General features: G+C 49.8%; 2 protein-coding genes and 1 long non-coding RNA gene across 6 annotated transcripts; 2 read left to right on the forward strand and 1 right to left on the reverse strand.

Annotated features, from left to right (window-relative positions):
• The first annotated feature begins 320 nt into the window (after nt 1-320).
• Gstt3 (glutathione S-transferase, theta 3) lies at nt 321-8677 on the forward strand. Of its 3 annotated transcripts, XM_063279467.1 has the most exons (6): nt 321-1558; nt 4833-4920; nt 5878-6028; nt 6742-6918; nt 7252-7259; nt 7702-8677. In XM_063279467.1, the coding sequence occupies exons 1-6, from the start codon at nt 1276-1278 to the stop codon at nt 7817-7819; spliced, it is 825 nt and encodes a 274-aa protein (XP_063135537.1). In that variant the 5' UTR covers nt 321-1275; the 3' UTR covers nt 7820-8677. The 3 variants fall into 3 exon arrangements, with proteins under 3 accessions (XP_063135537.1, NP_001385971.1, XP_063135536.1); NM_001399042.1 differs by lacking the exon at nt 7252-7259 and having other exon boundaries at nt 1321-1558; XM_063279466.1 differs by lacking the exons at nt 321-1558; nt 7252-7259 and adding an exon at nt 2835-4751.
• Nucleotides 4442-6746, reverse strand: LOC134483890 (uncharacterized). Its single transcript, XR_010061054.1, has 2 exons — nt 6358-6746; nt 4442-6246 (listed from the first exon to the last, which is right to left on the reverse strand). It is a non-coding gene; the product is annotated as an uncharacterized LOC134483890 (long non-coding RNA).
• Nucleotides 8678-9727: 1050 nt separating the features above from the next.
• Ddt (D-dopachrome tautomerase) lies at nt 9728-12824 on the forward strand. 2 transcript variants are annotated; one of them, NM_024131.2, is made up of 3 exons: nt 10353-10532; nt 10837-11012; nt 12571-12824. In NM_024131.2, exons 1-3 carry the CDS (start codon nt 10425-10427, stop codon nt 12641-12643), a joined length of 357 nt encoding a protein of 118 aa, NP_077045.1. In that variant the 5' UTR covers nt 10353-10424; the 3' UTR covers nt 12644-12824. The 2 variants fall into 2 exon arrangements, with proteins under 2 accessions (XP_063135059.1, NP_077045.1); XM_063278989.1 differs by having other exon boundaries at nt 9728-10532; nt 10837-12824.
• The last annotated feature ends 5711 nt before the right edge of the window (nt 12825-18535 follow it).

An 18535-nucleotide genomic window follows, 5' to 3' on the forward strand; every position in this document is an offset into this window, starting at 1 on the left:
TAAAACAAAATGGCAAAAACAAACAGGGAGCTAAGTCACAAATGCCTTTCAGACTTCTGGTTCTGGGAGGATGGAATCAGCCGATGCCTCAGTTTCGGGTATGAGAATCCACTACTCGGTCAGACCAGCCTCTTGGACATGGTCCCTTCACAGGGCCATCAAACCTTCCTGACCTACAGAATTGGTCAAGAGGAGAAAATACCTCCAGCCGCAATCTTGGTCAGAGGTCATGCTCACAACTCTTGGGTACAAACTGTAGTTAGGAATGAAGGGTTCAGATTGTGTTCTAGGATAGGATTCTAGCTGTTGGGGGTGGGATGGGGGAGCAGACTGGAAGGCAGCCAGGAAGGAAGCCTACGGATGGGGTGTTGCCGTTGTTGGGAGTGGGGATGGGGGAGAGGTAGGCAAAGGTGACTTGTGGAGAACTATTACGCACCAAAAGGGAGAGGTGGGGGAATGAAGGGACCTCTCTCTTCCAGTCTAGAGAGGTTATCTTCCACTATGGCAAACAGACACTAAACTAGGGGGATAGGTTTTCCTTAAAGAGAAAGTCTGGGACCAGGAAGACAAAGCCATTCTCAAGTTTCCCAATGACCTATTGTGACAAGGCACCTGGTTTGTTGTCGTCGTTGCTTTGTCTGTTTGTTTTAAATTCATCATTTGGGGAATTGCGGAGGTCATCTTGGGAAAGGATGACATCATATGGGCCTCGGACACCCCTGACTGCCCCTGAAGGTTTTTGTTTTTTTTTAATTTGCATTGGGTGGAGAAGTTTTATCCAATCCTAGGCCTGTCTGCAATCCTCCCACCTGCTAGAGGGATTAACTGGGGTGAAATAAATAAGAACGAGCAGGGCGGGATCATTTCCCTCAAAGGGGGGTGTGGACCTAGCATTTGCACACTTGGCCAATTATCATATCCAACCTGAATCCTGGGCCCAGGGAACTGGATGGGGTTGATAGTAGCACCCCACTTCTTCCTTTTCTGTGTCAAGGGTCTCCGAGAGCCACTCCTCCCTTAGCCTTTTCTGTGAGTGGAGGGAAAGTGAACAGAGGGCAGACAGCACGGCTATTTTGCCCCTAAATTCACCAACAGAGACGCCCCTCGTGTCACCTTTCCCTTTACGAGGTTCAGCTCCTCATTTGGCCGAAGTACGGAAGTACGGGAGACAGTTTGGCCCCCAGCCCAGACCGGGGTTCATAGTTCAGGTTCATCTGTTCAAGGGTTAAACTTGCAGTCCTCCGCTGATTGGCCCAAAGTTCTCCTGAACATCCAATGGGAGGGAAGACTGGGATCGAGCTCCGATCGAGGCTAAGAAGCACTGAAGGACTAAGACCCAGCCGTTCCTGCTCGCCGTTGCAGCTGCTTCTGCCTCTGTCCACCGAGGCAGTTCACCCGAGGCCGATCTCCGAGGTCTGCCAGCGGCTACTTCCCACAGCCTCCGCCATGGGTCTGGAGCTCTACCTGGACCTGATGTCCCAGCCCTGCCGTGCCGTCTACATCTTCGCCAAGAAGAACGGCATCCCCTTCCAGCTGCGTACCATCGAGCTGCTTAAAGGTGGGCCCAGTGGGCAGGCTGGGAAGTCTGCAGCCTTCTGTATCGTGCACCTCCGACCTCTGCAGCCGGTGGGTGACCGACCGGTCAGGCTAGTTGTGCAAAAGCCGCTCCGGTGAGAAAGCAGTTGTATCGGTTATCAGCTGTGAACTTTTAAAGAACCTTTGCCTGATGAATAGCATCCGTCCAAATACCAGATGCAAAGGCGCCCTCGAAGCTCCGGTGAGAGGAGGGGAGCCTGGCTTGAAAATCTCACCTTTGGAGATTTAAGAATGGGGAACCTTCTTAAAGGCTTTGGAGAGAAAAAAAAAAGTTAGACAAACTCCTTTCCTAAGGGAGGGATCCTCATCTTGCCTTTCTACATTCTGGACTAGAAAAGGGTTGTTTTACTTGGGTGTGTGATCTTCCACTCAGGATTCTTGTGTCTCTTCTACCCACCAGAGCAAGTCCCCTCCAGTGTCCATTGCTTGCCATTCGTGTGTGTGTGTGTGTGTGTGTGTGTGTGTGTGCATGTGCGTGTTTTACTGGGGACCAAACCAGGATATCTATTATACATGCAACCCACCACTGAGCCATACTCCCAAAGTGCTTTCTACTTGTCATTTTGAGACAGAGTCGCAGCAAGAATAACGGCACAAAGCTTCATACCACGGAGCTGCTTAAAGGTGGGCTTTGTTGCCAGGCTGGGAAGTCTGCAGCCTGCTGTACCGTGCACCTCTGCACCCGCACGGTCAAGGGAGGGGTGCAACTGAGTCCAGATGTTGCACTCTTTCTTAGCCCAGTGAAAACATTGAGCTGGTGATCCTTCTTAGTTCCCCAGGGAGCTGGAATTACAGGCTTGTCAGGCCTGCTTCACCACCTCCCCCCCCCCCCCGTCCCTCCCCAGATCACACACATACATGCCCCCTTCTAGATGTTTGTTCTGTGGAAGTTGCTGGTCAGCCAGAGGGCTCTGTGAAAGGACGGTGGGAGAGGCTACTCTGACTTGAGCTGGAATGGGGTTGCTCCGATTAGCCTTGTGGGCGGGGTGGGGGGTGGGGGTGGGGCAAAACTCCCGCTACCGAAGCAGATTTCAATAGCCACAGAATGGCGTTCTTCAATAGCCACAGAATGGCGTTCGTGTAGTTGCTCAGATTAGCCTTGGGGGCGTGATGGGGGTGGTGCAAAACCCCAGCTACTGATTTCAATAGAGACAGAGTTACAACTGAGCTGGAGCATGGGAGTCAGGTTGGGGTCGGGGGTTGGGTAGGGGTGGGGCAAGCAGAAAATCTTGAACTTCTTATTTAGCTGAGTCCTATTTAGCTCAAGCACCTCTTGGGTATTAACAGCTTGGGCTGCAGGACGGGCTGCACATAGATAGTTTGTGGAAGGAGAGTAGAGTCCATTCGGTGGAAGGAAGGACGGATCCACAGATGATGTATCTAGAACCTGAGTTCATCAAATGTCCTTTGACTCCACTCACACTGACGGAGCTGAAAGACCTCCGGAGAGGACCTTTCCCTCAGGAGGAATCCCAAGCGCCCAATGACCGAGCCGAGTCTACTCGGATGCAATCAGCAAGAGGGTTTATTGGAAAACACAGGTACCTGCGGGCACACAGTCTCTTCAGAGGACTTGTGCGCCCAGCAGCTCCAGCATGGGGCTTTTATAGGGTTTGGGGAAGCAGAAGCGGGCGTACAGAAGCAGATGCATAGTTACGGGGATTGGTGGATTCAAACGAGGCACATAGACATGTTCACATATGATTGGCTATTTCACATGATGAGGTAATAAGGTATAGCTACACACATTGGCAGGTTTGGGGCGTCCTGAATGTCGGGGGCTGGGGACTTATCTCTTCCTGCCAGGTGGCCTGTGAGTCAGATCTGGTACTCCTGGTCTGTTCTACATTCCTTTTCTTTTATGGTCTGTTAGTTCTAGCGGCAGGGAGGGGCTGCCTGGACTTGCTTTTCACAGTGTTTAGTCCTGAGGTTGTGAATTTTGAAACATACTCTTTTAACTTCATATTTTTAAACCTTAAATCTGTATAAATTTCCTTTCAGGGGCAACCTAACTTGAACTCATCAGATCTGGCTTAGGCGTGGGGTTTGGGAGAGAGACAGTGAGTTCCGCATCTGGGAATCCCAGGTCGGGGGTGGTGGGCCTCTGAGGGTTTGGCACAGAAAAGAAAGACACGTTGAGCTGCTGGGAGACATAGTGGCTGAATGGGACAATTGTTCTGGCAAGAGCTATGTTGAGCTGAGAACTGAGAAAAAGGTGGTCTGTAGCTCTGGGGTATACACAAGCCACCCAGTCCGGTCAGAAGAAGCCATCTGTAAACGGACTTTTGGCTACTTTTCAGGTTCCTTTTTCTTTTGCCCTTCTCCACCCCTCTTCTTCCACCCTTTCAACCCCCTAACGCTAGGTAGGAGGGAACAAAAGGATTGAGGGGGAAGAGAGGAACTACGAACCATTAGCCTACTTCCTGCTGACTAAGAGGTGTTGAGTTCCTTGGGGCAAGTTTGATCTTTGGTGTCAGGATATTGGATTTCTTTTTTTCTGTCTCTTCACACAGGACTACTTGACAAAGCACAGCCCAACAGCACCCAGTTGCCAACCTGTCCTTTCCATCGGGGCTCGAGCATTTATATATCCTCTGAAAAGTCCCCAGAGTTCCAAAATGGCATACAATTGCAACAACTCTGTACAGCTGGCAAGACCACGCTCTTGCTAGAGCACGAGGCAAATCACAGTCACCTGCGGGAAAGCAGCCCCACGTCCCCGCACCAGGGATTAAAACAAAAACACATTCCCATAATATTTCTGCGCTTTAAAAAAAAGGGGGGGGGGGAATTGGGGATTTAGGTCAGTGGTAGAGAGCTTGCCTAGCAAGCACAAGGCCCTGGGTTCGGTCCTCAGCTCCGACAAAAAAAAAAAAAAAAAAAAAAAAAAGAAAAGAAAAGAAAGAAACCAAAATTCTCATTACATCCACCCAGTTCTCACCTGATATAGCGATCAGGGCTCAGAAATGGGACTGGACACCTGAATTAGGATGACTGTGGGCCATATCTGCACGGAATCAGGTGCAGAATCTTTCTCAGACCCGAGTAGGCACTCAGACCCAGGCTTCACGGGAGTGGAGGCGAATGGATCCGTGAGAGGATCCACCGGACAGCGTGGTGGCTTCCTCTTCACTGAGGCTTCTCGCGGAAAACCGGTGCCTGAATGTAGCGAAGGAGACAGGCAGGCCTTTAAAAGCCCCCGAGTCCTCAAGCCCTGTGCTCTGGTCTCTCCGCAGGTCAGCATTACACTGATGCCTTTGCCCAGGTGAACCCTTTGAGGAAGGTGCCGGCTTTGAAGGATGGGGACTTCGTCTTGGCAGAGAGGTAATGGGTTCCCTGCTTGCCGCCAAGCTGTGTGGGGCAGGCCACCTGTCTGGGCCTGCTGCTGCCTACTTGGATGATGGCTTCTGTGCCTGCCCCGGGGTAAAAACCCAAACAGGTACCTGGGGTTGAGATGGGACTTTTGAACACATGGTATGCCTCATCTATCCCCCTTGTGCCTTGCGGGTGAGGAAACGGAGGCTGGGAGATGGGGGAGCCCAGTCTGCTTCTGGGCCGCTTCCCTGATAGCCCAGCCCTCAGGAGGAAAGATAGTGCCAGAGAGAGAGAGAGTGGCGCTGCACCAGGAGGGAGGAACTACTTCCCTAGAAGCCAAGGCTCGCCCACTGAGCTCAGCTGCCAACTGTTGAGCAGCATCAGCACCAGGTCGCTGTCTAATCCTGGAGCTTGCGCACATCATAATCTGGGCCCCCACTGGGCTCGGATTTCGGAGTGGGGAGCGACAGTAACCAGTAACGTGACAGGCTGAGAGTACAGCGGAGACAAGATAGGTCGTAGTGGGGTCAGGGTTAGCGATTCCCAGTGAGACATGAAAGAGAAGCTGGCTGCTGAGGTGGCGGTAAGCAAGCAGGGACCTTCCTGTACTGATGTCCCAGGGATGTGGGAGCTGTGTTCTGGCTGTGACATTAGACCGTTCGCAGGTACAGGCTGAAGAGCTAAGGCCAGCACTGCTGGGGTGATGCAGGCAAGCGCAGGGGTGAGGGGAGGTGGTAGAGAATAGCGAAAGGCTCTGACCTTCCCTGCAGGAAGGCAGGACCCCCCCCACCCTTGGGGGGGGGGGAATCTGAGGAGAGGAGAGCTCCCATCTCTGTTGCATTTGAAAGACTCCCCAGGCTGGGTAAGAAATGGTTGCAGAAATTCAGGTACACCACTCCCTAGTCCGAGACCTAGGTGGCTTAAGAGTGACCAGGGAACGTTCTCTATCCCTCTGCATTCCTCCAGTGTGGCCATCTTGCTGTATTTGAGTAGAAAGTACAAGGCACCTGACCACTGGTACCCTCAGGACCTACAGACCCGAGCTCGTGTGGATGAGTACCTGGCTTGGCAGCACACAGCCCTGCGGAGCTGTTGCAGCAGGGCCATGTGGCAGAAGGTGAGCTGTGGGGACGAAGGACAGGGTTAGCTCGCAGAGTGCATCAGAGAGGGTGTATGTACCCTGTTCCAAAGAAAAGTCCTTGGGCCAGTGACAAGCCTCAGGGTGTAAAGGCACTGGTCACCAAGCCCGACAGCCTGAGTTCAGTCCCTGTGATCCAATGCAGTAGTAGGAGAGAACCAGTTCCTGCAAGTTGTCTTCTGATCTCCATAAGCATCCTGTAGTGATGGAGGGCATGCGCATGCGTGTATGAGAGCATATGTGCACTCATTCACACAAATAGATAAGTAAATAAATATTTAATTAAAAGTTCTGTTCCAATGTTTTACCTTAGGGATTTTAGAATTCCAGCGCAGACTGTCAGTCAGCATTTCATGCTGGTGTCCCTCCTGAGTACTGGCTTTAAAAGCTCAGCAATTCCTTCCATGGGGTATCAGCTACCATGTCTCTCCTGAGAAGTCCTACTTGTAATCAAAGGGGATGCAGAATGGGGATAGGATGGCAGGCACTACATCAGGGAGGGTTTTGTGTTGAGGTCTTGGCCTTAAGGACAATTGGAGAGCCATGCATGATTTTATATGGGGAAAGGAAAAGGAAAGATCTTAAGAACCGAGATGGGTGGATGGACAGGTGGAAAGACAACAGAGGGATAAAAGTGGGACAAAAGGTGAGTATTGGACAGAGCCAAATCTTTCTTCTTGCTGGTCCATCAGATGATGTTCCCTGTGTTCCTGGGACAGCCGGTTCCTCCTGAGAGGTTGGCATCCACCTTGGCCGAACTGGATGGATGCCTGCAGATGCTGGAGGACAAGTTCCTGCAGAACAAGGCCTTCCTAACAGGACCCCATATCTCCGTGGCTGACTTGGTGGCCATCACAGAACTGATGCATGTGAGTATCGTGGAGTTGGGTGGCCTGCTCAATGATGGAGAGCCCTGGGAGGGAGCCGATAAGCCTTGCTCTTGCTGCCTTTTCTGGCTGTGGGGCCCTGGATAAGTCACCCCTCCCTCGGTGCCTTAGTCTTCCTCATCTCTAATCCTGTTTGATTATCATGTTAATTGCACATAATAGTGGGTGTTATTATGATACTTTTATACGTTTACATAGTATATTTTGGTCCTACTGATTTCCCACTAGCTTCCATTCTGGGGTGTGTGTGTGTGTGTGTGTGTGTGTGTGTGTGTGTGTGTGTTTTCCAAAGAATTTCACCAGGGCTGCTTACAGGATGAAGGGTGAGGGTTTGTTCTCAGGAGCATGGACACCTTACCAATGAAGAAATTGTACCCTTCTCCTAACCACTATCCCCAAGTGTCCTTCATCCTTCCATGACAGGATGCTAATGGGCCCAATAATATGCAAACGCCATGCTTCCCCACACCTGGAAGCCAGTGTTCCCACATGTCTCCCTTCCTTTTTCTTCAGGCTTGTATATTCTTTCTCTGTCTTCCCCAGTATTCCCTAAGCCTTGGGAGGGGGGTGACATGAAGTGCCTGATGTATGACTGAGCTTTGAATAGTCACTTATATCATTACAAAGTGCATTCTTATCAATCCTTTCTGTGGAGGGTATCGAGAGGCACCTCACACATGGTGGAGGAGGGACAATGTAGTGGGGGGGGGGATACTGACAGGCCTTGCAGATTGTGGAACTTACCTGGCTAACTTCGCCCCACAGCCTGTCAGTGCTGGCTGCAAAATCTTCGAGAGCCGACCCAAACTGGCTGCGTGGCGTCAGCGGGTGGAAGCCGCAGTGGGGGAGAGCCTCTTCCAGGAGGCCCATGAAGTCGTCCTGAAGGCCAAAGATATGCCTCCCTTGATGGACCCGACCTTGAAGGAGAAACTGAAGCTCTCTGTTCAATGCCTGCTGCACTGAGGGAACAGCCTGAAGTCAAGGGAAACTTGGTGTGTGCGTGTGTGTGTGTGTGTACACGCAAGTGAAGAGGTGAGGCTGTGTCTTTGGCAGTCACTAGGACACAGAGTCTCTGGTCCAGTTTCCTCTCGGCATCCCCGGTGCTTCCTCTGTGTCCCCACTCGGTTTGTGCTGTGACGTCAGCTCTTATCTGACTTCTGGAGAGAGCTGCAGGAAAATACTTGGGAGAAACTTACCTGGCCATATTCCTTTTCTTTGAAACTTTACAAAGCAACCTTTCCCCAACCTCCAAGTCATACCTTTCTGGTTCCCTGGTTCCTTTTCTGACCTCACACTGACCCCCGTGCCCTTCGTATATGTATGTGCACACACATACATACACACCCACACCCACACACACACACACACACACAATTTGATATCTGGCACCACGTGGACCTCTGTGCTCCTCAACCCCAGCGCCTCCCTTCCTTAGTTTTGACAGGGAGACTCTATGATTTTTGAGTTGAATACATATCAGAGATGGGGATTGACTGACTAGTGAAAGGCCTTTGTCCTCAGGGTCTTCGCTCCCTGGTATAGGTGGGGTGCAGGGCTGGTTCGTGACTGCCCTTGCAGGAGTGGAAGTTTCCTGATGTTCTGACTTTCCAAATTCTTGCTCTAAGCCTTCTAACTCTGACTGTTGCCTTCTGCCTGTCTCCAGCTCCAAACTGTCACAGGATGTCTGGTGCCATTGGACATCTCTTATGCGCCTTACCTAATAAAGACATCATTAACAGCATAGTGATAGCTGAGTCTTTCAGACCGTTTGCCTCTGGCTCCTTTAGTATGTGTTGTTGTAAAAATATAAAAAAATAAAAAAATATATAGTTGTCTTTTAACTGGCTAGGTCCAGCACTGTGGTATTCCAAGATATCTGCTAGATATCTTGGCAGAAACACATCTCAACTCCGAGGCGGCCCAGTGTCTCTTGCCACCACACACTTTCCTACACTCAAACCCTCACATAAAAGAACACACAACGGGGTTGGGGATTTAGCTCAGTGGTAGAGTGCTTGCCTAGGAAGCGCAAGGCCCTGGGTTCGGTTCCCAGCTCCGAAAAAAAAGAACCAAAAAAAAAAAAAAAAAAAAGAACACACAACGGGCTGGAGAGATGACTCAGTGTTAAGAGCACTGACTGCTCTTCCAGAGGTCCTGAGTTCAATTCCCAGCAACCACATGGTGGCTCACAACCATCTGTAATGAGATCAGATGCCCTCTTCTGGTGTGTCTGAAGACAGCTACAATGTACTTACATATAAATAAATAAATAAATAAATAAATAAATATAATAAGATATAATTGCCCACTTAAACATACAAAGCCCGGTACCATCCATCCCTTAGGAACATTAATAACAACCTGTAAATACACAGCAGATCTTAACATCACCTGCCATGGCTTCTCACCCTCTCCTCAGTTTCTTCTCCTGTCTCCTCCTTTCTGTCCTAGTCTCCTTCTCTTCCTTCAAACTTCTCTCCCTCCCATCCTTCCTTCTTCCAATGACAGGCCTCCTTCTATCCTGTACCTGCCCCTCACCTGTACTTTACAAATTCCATGGGGAGAAGGTTCTGGTGAAGTTACCTGATTCCTGAGTACCTAGGCGGCTGTCCTAGGGGCAGTGGAATTAGCATCAAAATACAGATAACTCCAGGGCAAACCTCAACAAGTATGCACACTTTCCTTGTGCAATTGGACAGATTGCCAAATTGGGTTTCTGTCTCTCTCTTCTCTGTCTCTCTCTTCCCTCTCTGGAGCTCTCTCTCTCTCTCTCTCTCTCTCTCTCTCTCTCTCTCTCTCTCTCTCTCTCAGATAGTTTCTCCGTGTAGCTCTGGCTGTCCTGGATTTCAGTCTGTAGACCAGCCTGGAAACTCAAGAGCTCTGCCTACCTCTGCCTCCAGAGTGCTGCCCTTAAAGGCTTGTGCCACAAGCGCCCGGCCGCATTGCCTTGTTTTAAGTAGCTCTGCCACTCTCTGGTGGACAATGATTTAGCCCAGACAGAAGAGGTTACAAAATCACCTTAGGGACCAGATGAAAATGCCCTTGCCCTAGGGTCTTGCCCAGGCACACCTCACGTGCGGTTCCCGTATTGAATTTGAAGTAATCATTATCATTCAAGAAATGTTAAGCCTGTCTGGCGGTGTGAAGTCTCCTAAAGAAACGTATGTCTTGCGGGCGATTAGCTGAGACGCTCGGAGGGAAACAGAGCCCCCTGCCGACTGAGAGGGCCAATGACACTGAAGCTGGGACTTCGGTAATTTGGAGCCGGTACAAGTGACAGCGGAAGAGGAGTAGCTCTGATAGCCAATCTAGAAGGGCCGACTCTGCCTGGCCAATGAGGAACTTAGCTGTGCTCACCCTCCCTGCTCCCGCCGCCTCCTGGCCTTCGCCTCCTCCATTTCCCTCCCCGTGTTCCTTTTCTGGAACCTCAACTGGCTCCCACTGCTCTCTCGGTGCAGTTACCGTTTGGCGATCCCTCTCCTGCTAACATGCCGTTCGTTGAGTTGGAAACAAACTTGCCGGCTAGCCGCATACCCGCAGGGCTGGAGAACCGGTTGTGTGCGGCCACAGCCACCATCCTGGACAAACCCGAAGACGTGAGCGAGGATCGGCGAGAACTTGTGGGATAGGGGTTGGACTTCCCAATGATTCTTTCTCTTACCCCCAGGGACCCCACCCGCCTGCTAACCTCTGACCTTCCGTGTCCCATCCTCCCTTTCCAGGACCCTTCCTAGTCACCTTTCCCAGGCGTGACCCTGACGTGACTGACTTCCAAGCTTCCTAGACAGTGCCCCAAACCCTGTTCCCTCGGACCCCCACGTTAAGAATTTTGCCGCGCCTGCTTCTGGACACCAGCCTTGCCCTGCCCAAGGGTTTTATTCACTTTTGTGTTTCTTGCAGCGCGTGAGCGTGACGATACGACCGGGCATGACCTTGTTGATGAACAAATCCACAGAGCCCTGCGCCCACCTCCTGATCTCTTCCATCGGTGTTGTGGGCACCGCGGAGCAGAACCGCAGCCACAGCTCCAGCTTCTTCAAGTTCCTCACCGAGGAGCTGTCCCTGGACCAGGACAGGTATGTAGAGCTAGTGAGGGAACGTATTTGTGACTCTGTCCTCTGTATGAGGTTGGGGTGGGGGGTGGGGGACCATTTGCTGGTTCCAGCAAGCACTCCATGTCTTAGTCCAAGGAAGTGCAGTGTATCTGCTCCTTAGGTACTGTGGGTCTGTGATCAGAGTTATTGCAAGATTTCGATTCCTCCAACGCTCTGCAGCCATCCCTGCAAGTCCTGAGAAAGGATGGCTTGGGAAACCCCAATGCTTCCTGGTGTGTGCTGAGATTATGCTCAGGCACTCAGAACCACTATGATGATGGCCTCCGCACGGTCTCAGAACCAGGGTGTTTGGTTTTCCAGCCTGGTCAGAGGGAATCTGGTTATGGCCTGAGGCAGATAACCTTTGGACTAGATAAGGCTCCTGGAGAGTCACCGGGTAATGAAAAGACCATTGGCCTAGATATTCCTTGGTTTGAGGACTACCTCAGCCCAGAGATCCCAGATGAACCTGGAAATAAACTATCTCCAGTTTGTAGCCCTCTCTTCCATAGAGGAAGTAGGTCAGGCTAAATGACTTCCCACAAGAAGATGTCCCCCTCCCCAAAATCCTTACAGTCTGAGGTGGAGTTAGAGTCTCCTATTCCTGAGTCTGGAGCATGCCTGTGAAGAGATAAGTTCGAAAGAGCTTTCCAAAATGGAGTCCTTGTAGGCTCAGGAAAGTTGGTAATGGCTGCTTGTGTTGGTTGGATGCTCAGACTCTGTCCTTAGGTTGAGGAGACAATGCTTCTTTTTTTTTTTTTTTAATTTATTTATTTTTATATAAATACACTACACCAGAAGAGGGCATCAGATCCCATTACAGATGGTTGTGAGCCACCATGTGGTTGCTGGGATTTGAACTCAGGACCTCTGGAAGAGCAGTCGGGTGCTCTTAACCACTGAGCCATCTCTCCAGCCCGAGACAATGCTTCTTAACAATAACACTCGTGCGTAGCCTGTGTCAGGGTCCCTGCACCCAGTATTCCATTTGATCCTTGCAGGCGCTTTCCAGGGCCCTCAGGGCAGATTTAGTAACTTCATGAGGTGGATAACTGTATTAGACCAACCTTACTGTATTAGACCCTGAGGGTGTCAGCCCTGTGCACAGCCGCCCTGGTGCGAGACTATCACCAGGCACTTCCTCTGAGCTCTGTGATTGAGCAATCACTTACTCCACAGATTTGAACCAGATTTGAACCCGTGCCTCGCTTAGAGCCAGGTTTTGGTTCGACACCAAATGGCTGGTACACTGGGCATGCCCGTAGGAGCCTGCGGTTAGAAGCAGGGGGAGTGTTAGCTTGACACGTGTACCTGAGCCCTGAGCACACTTACTGAAGCCATTGGTTAAGCCTGCCCTGGGCCCGGTATAACCATCGCCTTTCGCCTGACTGTCTGGGTGCAAAGATCATCAGCTGGAGTGGGCAGATTGGCAAGATATCCTCTGGGCTGGCCTGAGAGCTTATCCTGGGATGTCCGGCAGGTACCTTGACCTAGGAGGAGTGTGTCAAGGAGCTGACATTTCTTTCTCTACTTCCTAAAGGATCATTATCCGATTCTTCCCCTTGGAGCCCTGGCAGATCGGAAAGAAAGGAACTGTTATGACGTTTCTGTGATGGAGACAAGGAACGCAGGGCGTTTGCTTGAGCCTGTCCAGAGCCCTTCCAGAGAGGCCTCCTGGCAGATACGATACCAGATCCCTCTTTTGCATAAGTGTCTGTGATCTCACTGACCTGTTTTCCTCTCCCCCAGCCTCGTGAACGAGGAGAGCAAATAAAGAAGAGAGCATAATCCCAACAGGACTTTTTTTTTTTTTTTTTTTTTTTTTTTTATTAACTTGAGTATTTCTTATATACATTTCGAGTGTTATTCCCTTTCCCGGTATCCGGGCAAACACCAACAGGACTTCTTTGCTTCTGTAATCCCCTCTCTGGCATCCTTGACACTCTAGAGGTGGGACTTGCTCATGAGGGCAAAGGGATGGGATGTTTCCTGTTCTCGGGGCTGTGGTTTGATGTTTACTGATGTCTGCGGCGGAGGGTTCAGCCTGCAAGTCCAGCTTTTTGCATCCATGAGCAGACCACTGGGGACATGAGAGCAACTGGTCTAGCCTAGTGTAAAGAGAATCCTCACTTTGGCCTGGGTTATTGGTATTGACCGCTGAGCTTGGCCTGGAGAATAAGGCAGGCTGCATTTTAGGGACTGTCCCATCTCTGGGGCTTCACTGTGCACTGCGACTCTTGTTTCCTCACTGGACCTGTGCACATGGCAGAAACCATGCCAACCGTGGAGGAGGATGTGATATCTGCTAGCATGCCATTCCTTCTACTGCAAACTGAACTGCCGATATTCCCATCCCCCATCTACGTGGGTTTGCATTTCAGACCCTTCGGGTTGGGTGAGGAGCCCAAAGGAAGTCTCCTCCTCCCTTTCCAGATGTTCTATGCAGCATTTACAGCAGGAAACCCACAGATACTGGTTGGTACTGTTTCCCTGCACAGTTAGATGGTTGTCCTTCCTCGTGTTTAGGATGTCTATGAAATGTCAAATTAATTTTTTTCCCTTATATTCTGTATAGTCTACAAGCTAATAAGGTTAGTTTCCCGTGACACTGGCCTAGGCCTCCTGTTCGTGAGTGATCCTGCTGGGGTCTCACATTAAAAGCTTTACCTTGGAGACCCTTCGATCTCCCTTGAATTTTAACATAATTCAAAGGCTGGGGTGAGGTGGTTATTAATGTAGGGTACGAGGTGAGGGCAGCCGGCTGAGCGATATTGAACATGGCGCTAGGTATAGTAGGGTTTGTAGGCGGAGTGCCCATGGATGTGGGAGGTGATGGGAGGCAAAGTTGGCCTCTAGGTCTGTGACTGATGGCAACAGTATCCCTCACTGAGACCGCACAGTGCCTCTGGCAGAGTCAGATTCACACAGAACATTCTAACTATGTGGGTGAGATACTGTGGAATGGACTGCATTGCCCAGGTATGAGGCGTGAGCCTCTTTGAGGGATGAGAGGATCTAGAAGCTCCCTGAGGATCGGTAGTAGTGCCCTTATGTTACTGAGGGGGTGATCTCACCCCAGCAAAGTTGAGGGGGTTGGTGGCCCCTGTCCTGGAGAAGAGGGGGATGGATTCATTACCCAAGGGATCCTTTGGAAGCCTTTCCTCAGCTTGTGCCTCCTGAAACTCACGAGGTGGTGTTTCTTTTGTGAGACACTGAGATCAGATGATGGTATGGTCCAGCGCACTGCTGTCTGATCCCCGGCGGTCACCTGACCTTTCAACCTCACTCCTCCTCTGTACCATATGGAGAGCGAAAAATCTCTCCCCTAACGGCTGGAGAATAACCGGGGCGTGTTCTCTTGCCTGCATCTCCCCAGCGTTGACATCCTGCTATAGCTAAGCTACAGGAACAAGGAAGGCCCCGATCACTAAGACCCCAAGACCTACCATCCTAAGCCCTTTGGATGTCTTCAGAGTTGCTCTACGAGGCCTGAATGGCGGAGGGCGAGCTGGATGCTCATCCCAAACACCCCTCCTTGCAGAGTCAGACCGGTAGATTCCAGGTTCTCCGTTCTCACAATGGTCGTTCCTCATTCCCGTGTCAAAGACAACTCATTTATTTGAACGTGAGTTTTTACCTCATTCCTACCGTCCTTGGCCTTCTACGGCATCATGGGCATTGGATTTGGCTTCTGAAAAATGGGACTTGGCTGATCATGGAAATGGGATGTTCCCTGTTTTCATGGCTTTGACTCTATGTGGAGGTGAGATTTCAACTCAGCCTGGACGGTGCTTGTCATTCCCAGGCTGGTATTAATCCATCTTGTTTGGAACTTTATGAACACCCTGATATCCCAAGTGTGATGGTTTGCATATGCGTGGCCCCGGGAGTGGCACTACTAGAAGATGTGGCCTTGTTAGAGGAAGTGTGTCACTGTGGGGATGGGCTTGGAGACCCTCCTGGGGATGCTCAGTCTGTCCCTGGCTTCCTTCAGATGAAGATGTAGAACTCTCAGCTCCTCCTGCACCAGGCCTGCCTGGATGCTGCCATGTTCCTGCCTTGATGATGATGGACTGAACCTCTGAACCTGTAAGCCAGCCCCAATTAAATGTTGTCCTTCAATTAAATGTTGTCCTTTACAAAACTTGCATTGGTCATGGTGTCTGTTCACAGCAACGAAACCCCAAGACAGCGTATCTAAATTTTAAATCCACACTTTGTTTTATTAAAAGAGTAGTTTTCAGTGCTCTTAACCACTGAGCCATCTCTCTAGCCCATCATTTGTATTCTTATTGTGTGCCAATGAAATGTCCAGTTGGGAATCTTGTTCCGTAGGGTACACATAGTGACTAAAGTCAGTTATCAATAGACTTTCCCTGGTTTCTGCTTCGTGTTCTCATCAGCTCTGCTGAAGCCTTTTACAAAACATAGATGCAGAGTCCCTCCTTCTGGCTTACCGTTCCCGTTGTTCCTGGACTCAGTACTTCAGCCAAGGTGTCCCGATTCCTACAGTAGCTCAAGGGTTGTTTGTGGGTTGCATGTTAGTATCGAGAGACCTGGTGTCTCATGAGTTTAACTTAAGAGATGTTAACAGATGTCTATTCATCCTGCACTAATAACAGACCAAAGGCAGTTACTTAGGTGAGGGTGAATGGGTGGGTGGGGTTACTTACCGAACAGGACCGGCTCCAATGCAGCTGCAGTGCCGGAAGGCCCACCTCAGTGTGGGTGACCACTCAGAAAGCTGCATGCCCACAGCTCCCTGAACGACTTGCAGGTGGCTTGGCTGACACGAAATTCTACTCTCTCTAGCCACTGTTAACCCTCACATAACCTTGGGAAAGTGGCTCGATTCCCTTTTCTATTTCCGTGATTTAAAAAAAAAAAAAATCCACGGCAAGAAGCAACTTGGAAGGGACTTCGTTTGCTTTATACTTTAAGGTTGTAATCCATCGTGCGATAAAGTCGGCGGAATCTGGAGGCAGGAATTGTAGGGTAGGCAATAGATGATGTTTACTGGCTGTGGCGGTTTGAATAGGAATGGCCCCCATGGCCTCCTGTGTTGGAATGCTTGGCCATAGGGAGTGGCACTATTAGGAAGTGTGGCCTTGGGTTGGGGATTTAGCTCAGTGGTAGAGCGCTTGCCTAGCAAGTGCAAGGCCCTGGGTTAGGTCCCCAGCTCTGAAAAAAAAGAAAAGGAAAAGAAAAAAAAAAAGGAAGTGTGGCCTTGTTGGAGAAAGTGTGCCACTGTTGGGGGTGAGCTTGGAGGTCTCCTATGTTCAAGCTACGGCCAGTGTGGTACACAGTTTCCTGCTGGCTGTGGACCGAGATGTAGAACTCTCAGCTGCTTCTCCAGCACCACGGCTGCCTGCAGGCTGCCATGCTTCCCACCATGCCTAAAGAAACTGTAGGCCAGCCGCAATTATACCTTATTCTTTATAAGACTTACTGTGGTCATGACGTCACTTCACAGCAATAAAACCCTAAGACACTGGCTTCCTCTTTTCCCCAATAATAGTTTTAAAAATTCACTTCACAGTCCCGCCACCCTCTTCTCCCAGTTCCACCACAAATCCTTCTTCCCATTGCTCCTCCCCCTTACCCTCCCCCTTGGGTACCACCCCACCCTGGGACATCTAGTCCTGGCAGAAGACACTGGTTTTCTTTTCATGGCTTCCTCAGCCTGCTTTCATACACAACCCAGGACCATCTGACGAGTGGTAGCACTGCCCACAGAGCTGGGTCCTCCCACACTAATTACTAATCAAGAAAACACCCTACACATTTGCCTACAGGCTAGTCTGATGGAGGCATTGTCTCAACTGAGGCTCCTCTTCCCAGATAACTCTAGTTTGTATCAAGCTAACAAAATAGCTAAGCTGGGCAGAAGGAGAGCTGCGCATCTTCTAAGTTTCGGAGGCTGACTGGGGCTCATTTAGTTTCCGAGACTTATGATCCAAGCTCCTCTCTCTAACAGGGGATGTTTGAATTTTGAGGACAGGTACACAACACCCAAGGACAGCACTGACGAACTCTCATCTGGACTGAGAGGCAAATGGTCTGTCAACCCTACCGCACACACTGATATTGCATGTTGGTCTGCATAGAAGAGCCTCTCACTTCTCGAATGTTCTCCCCACCCCAAGGTGGCTCTGAGCTTGGCTGTCTGCCAATTCTGTTTTGTTTGAGGCTCTGGCATGATCAATATTCTATCACCTTTGAACCCTTGCTCTTTAGATCCCCACATGGATATCATACTTTCACTTAAACCAAGTTTTCAAGAACTGAGTGATGGAAATTGGTTCCAATAAACAGGCCACTCCAGTTTTGAAAATGGGTCTGTGTGACCCTGACTGGCCTGAACTTGCTGTATAAAACAGACTGGCAGTGTTCCTCTTGCCCCAGCATCCCTAGTGTGCACAGGCAGAGGTCTCACCACCAAGACTCACTATTTACACAATTTTTTTTTAAAAGATTTATTTATTTATTGTATATGAGTACACTGTAGCTGTTCAGACACACCAGAAGAGGGCATCAGATCTCATCACAGATGGTTGTGAGCCACCATGTGGTTGCTGGGATTTGAACTCAGGACCTCTGGAAGAGCAGTCAGTGCTCTTAACCACTGAGCCATCTCTCCAGCCCCCTTACACAATTTTTTTTTTTTTTTGGTTCTTTTTTTTCGGAGCTGGGGACCGAACGCAGGGCCTTGCGCTTCCTAGGCAAGCGCTCTACCACTGAGCTAAATCCCCAACCCCTATTTACACAATTTTAATGCTACAATATTTTTTTGTTCTTTCTGTTCCTCCTTCCCCTCTTTCAGTGTATACTTTTCTGAAGTCAAAGTTGGTAATATATTTTTTAACCTCCTGGCATATTAATAAAGCTGTTTTCTTCGTACTGGATGGATTGAATCATGCAGCTATTGGTTTTTGTTTTTGTTTTTTTTGTAAACAAGTTTTTCCCCACATTTTGTTGTTGTTTGGTTGGTTTTTGTTTTTCTATACAGAGTTTCTTTGTGTTGTCCTAGGTGTCCTGGAACTCTGTATACCAGGCTGATCTTGAACTCATAGAGAACACCTGATCACCGACCGGTGTGTGCCGCCATGCCTCGCTTTAAACAAGTTTTCAAACTCTTAAAATATGGTAAAAAAAAAAAAAAAGCTGTAACATTCATTGTTAAAGATGCCCTCTTCTGGTGTGGCTGAAGACAGCTACCATACACTTACATAAAATGAATCCTTTGAACACATTTTATGTGTACGAGTGTTTTGCCTGCAAGTATGGCTTGTGCACCACATTGTGCAGTGCTAGAAGAAGCCAGAAGAGGCTGGTTGTGAGCGGTTGTGTGAGTGCTGGGATTCAACTAGGGCCTTCTGGAAGAGAAGCCAGTGCTCTCAACTGCTGAGCCAGCTCCCAGCTTCTTCCCCCCATATTTATTCTTTCATGAATACATTGTAGCTGTCTTCAGACACACCAGAAGAGGGCATCAGATCCCATTACAG

Source organism: Rattus norvegicus, chromosome 20, assembly GCF_036323735.1.
Source record: "Rattus norvegicus strain BN/NHsdMcwi chromosome 20, GRCr8, whole genome shotgun sequence".
In the NCBI taxonomy this organism is placed as follows: Eukaryota; Metazoa; Chordata; class Mammalia; order Rodentia; family Muridae; genus Rattus; species Rattus norvegicus.

What these genes read in the sequence shown, in the direction of transcription:
- Gstt3 (XM_063279467.1), top strand. Translation starts at nt 1,276, where the DNA reads ATGGGAGGGAAGACTGGGATCGAGCTCCGATCGAGGCTAAGAAGCACT. An exon ending in GACTTCGTCTTGGCAGAGAG is followed by an intron (nt 4,921 to 5,877) that starts GTAATGGGTTCC and finishes GCATTCCTCCAG; the next exon opens with TGTGGCCATCTTGCTGTATT. An exon ending in GCAGGGCCATGTGGCAGAAG is followed by an intron (nt 6,029 to 6,741) that starts GTGAGCTGTGGG and finishes CTGGTCCATCAG; the next exon opens with ATGATGTTCCCTGTGTTCCT.
- Ddt (XM_063278989.1), top strand. Translation starts at nt 10,425, where the DNA reads ATGCCGTTCGTTGAGTTGGAAACAAACTTGCCGGCTAGCCGCATACCC. An exon ending in TCCTGGACAAACCCGAAGAC is followed by an intron (nt 10,533 to 10,836) that starts GTGAGCGAGGAT and finishes TGTTTCTTGCAG; the next exon opens with CGCGTGAGCGTGACGATACG.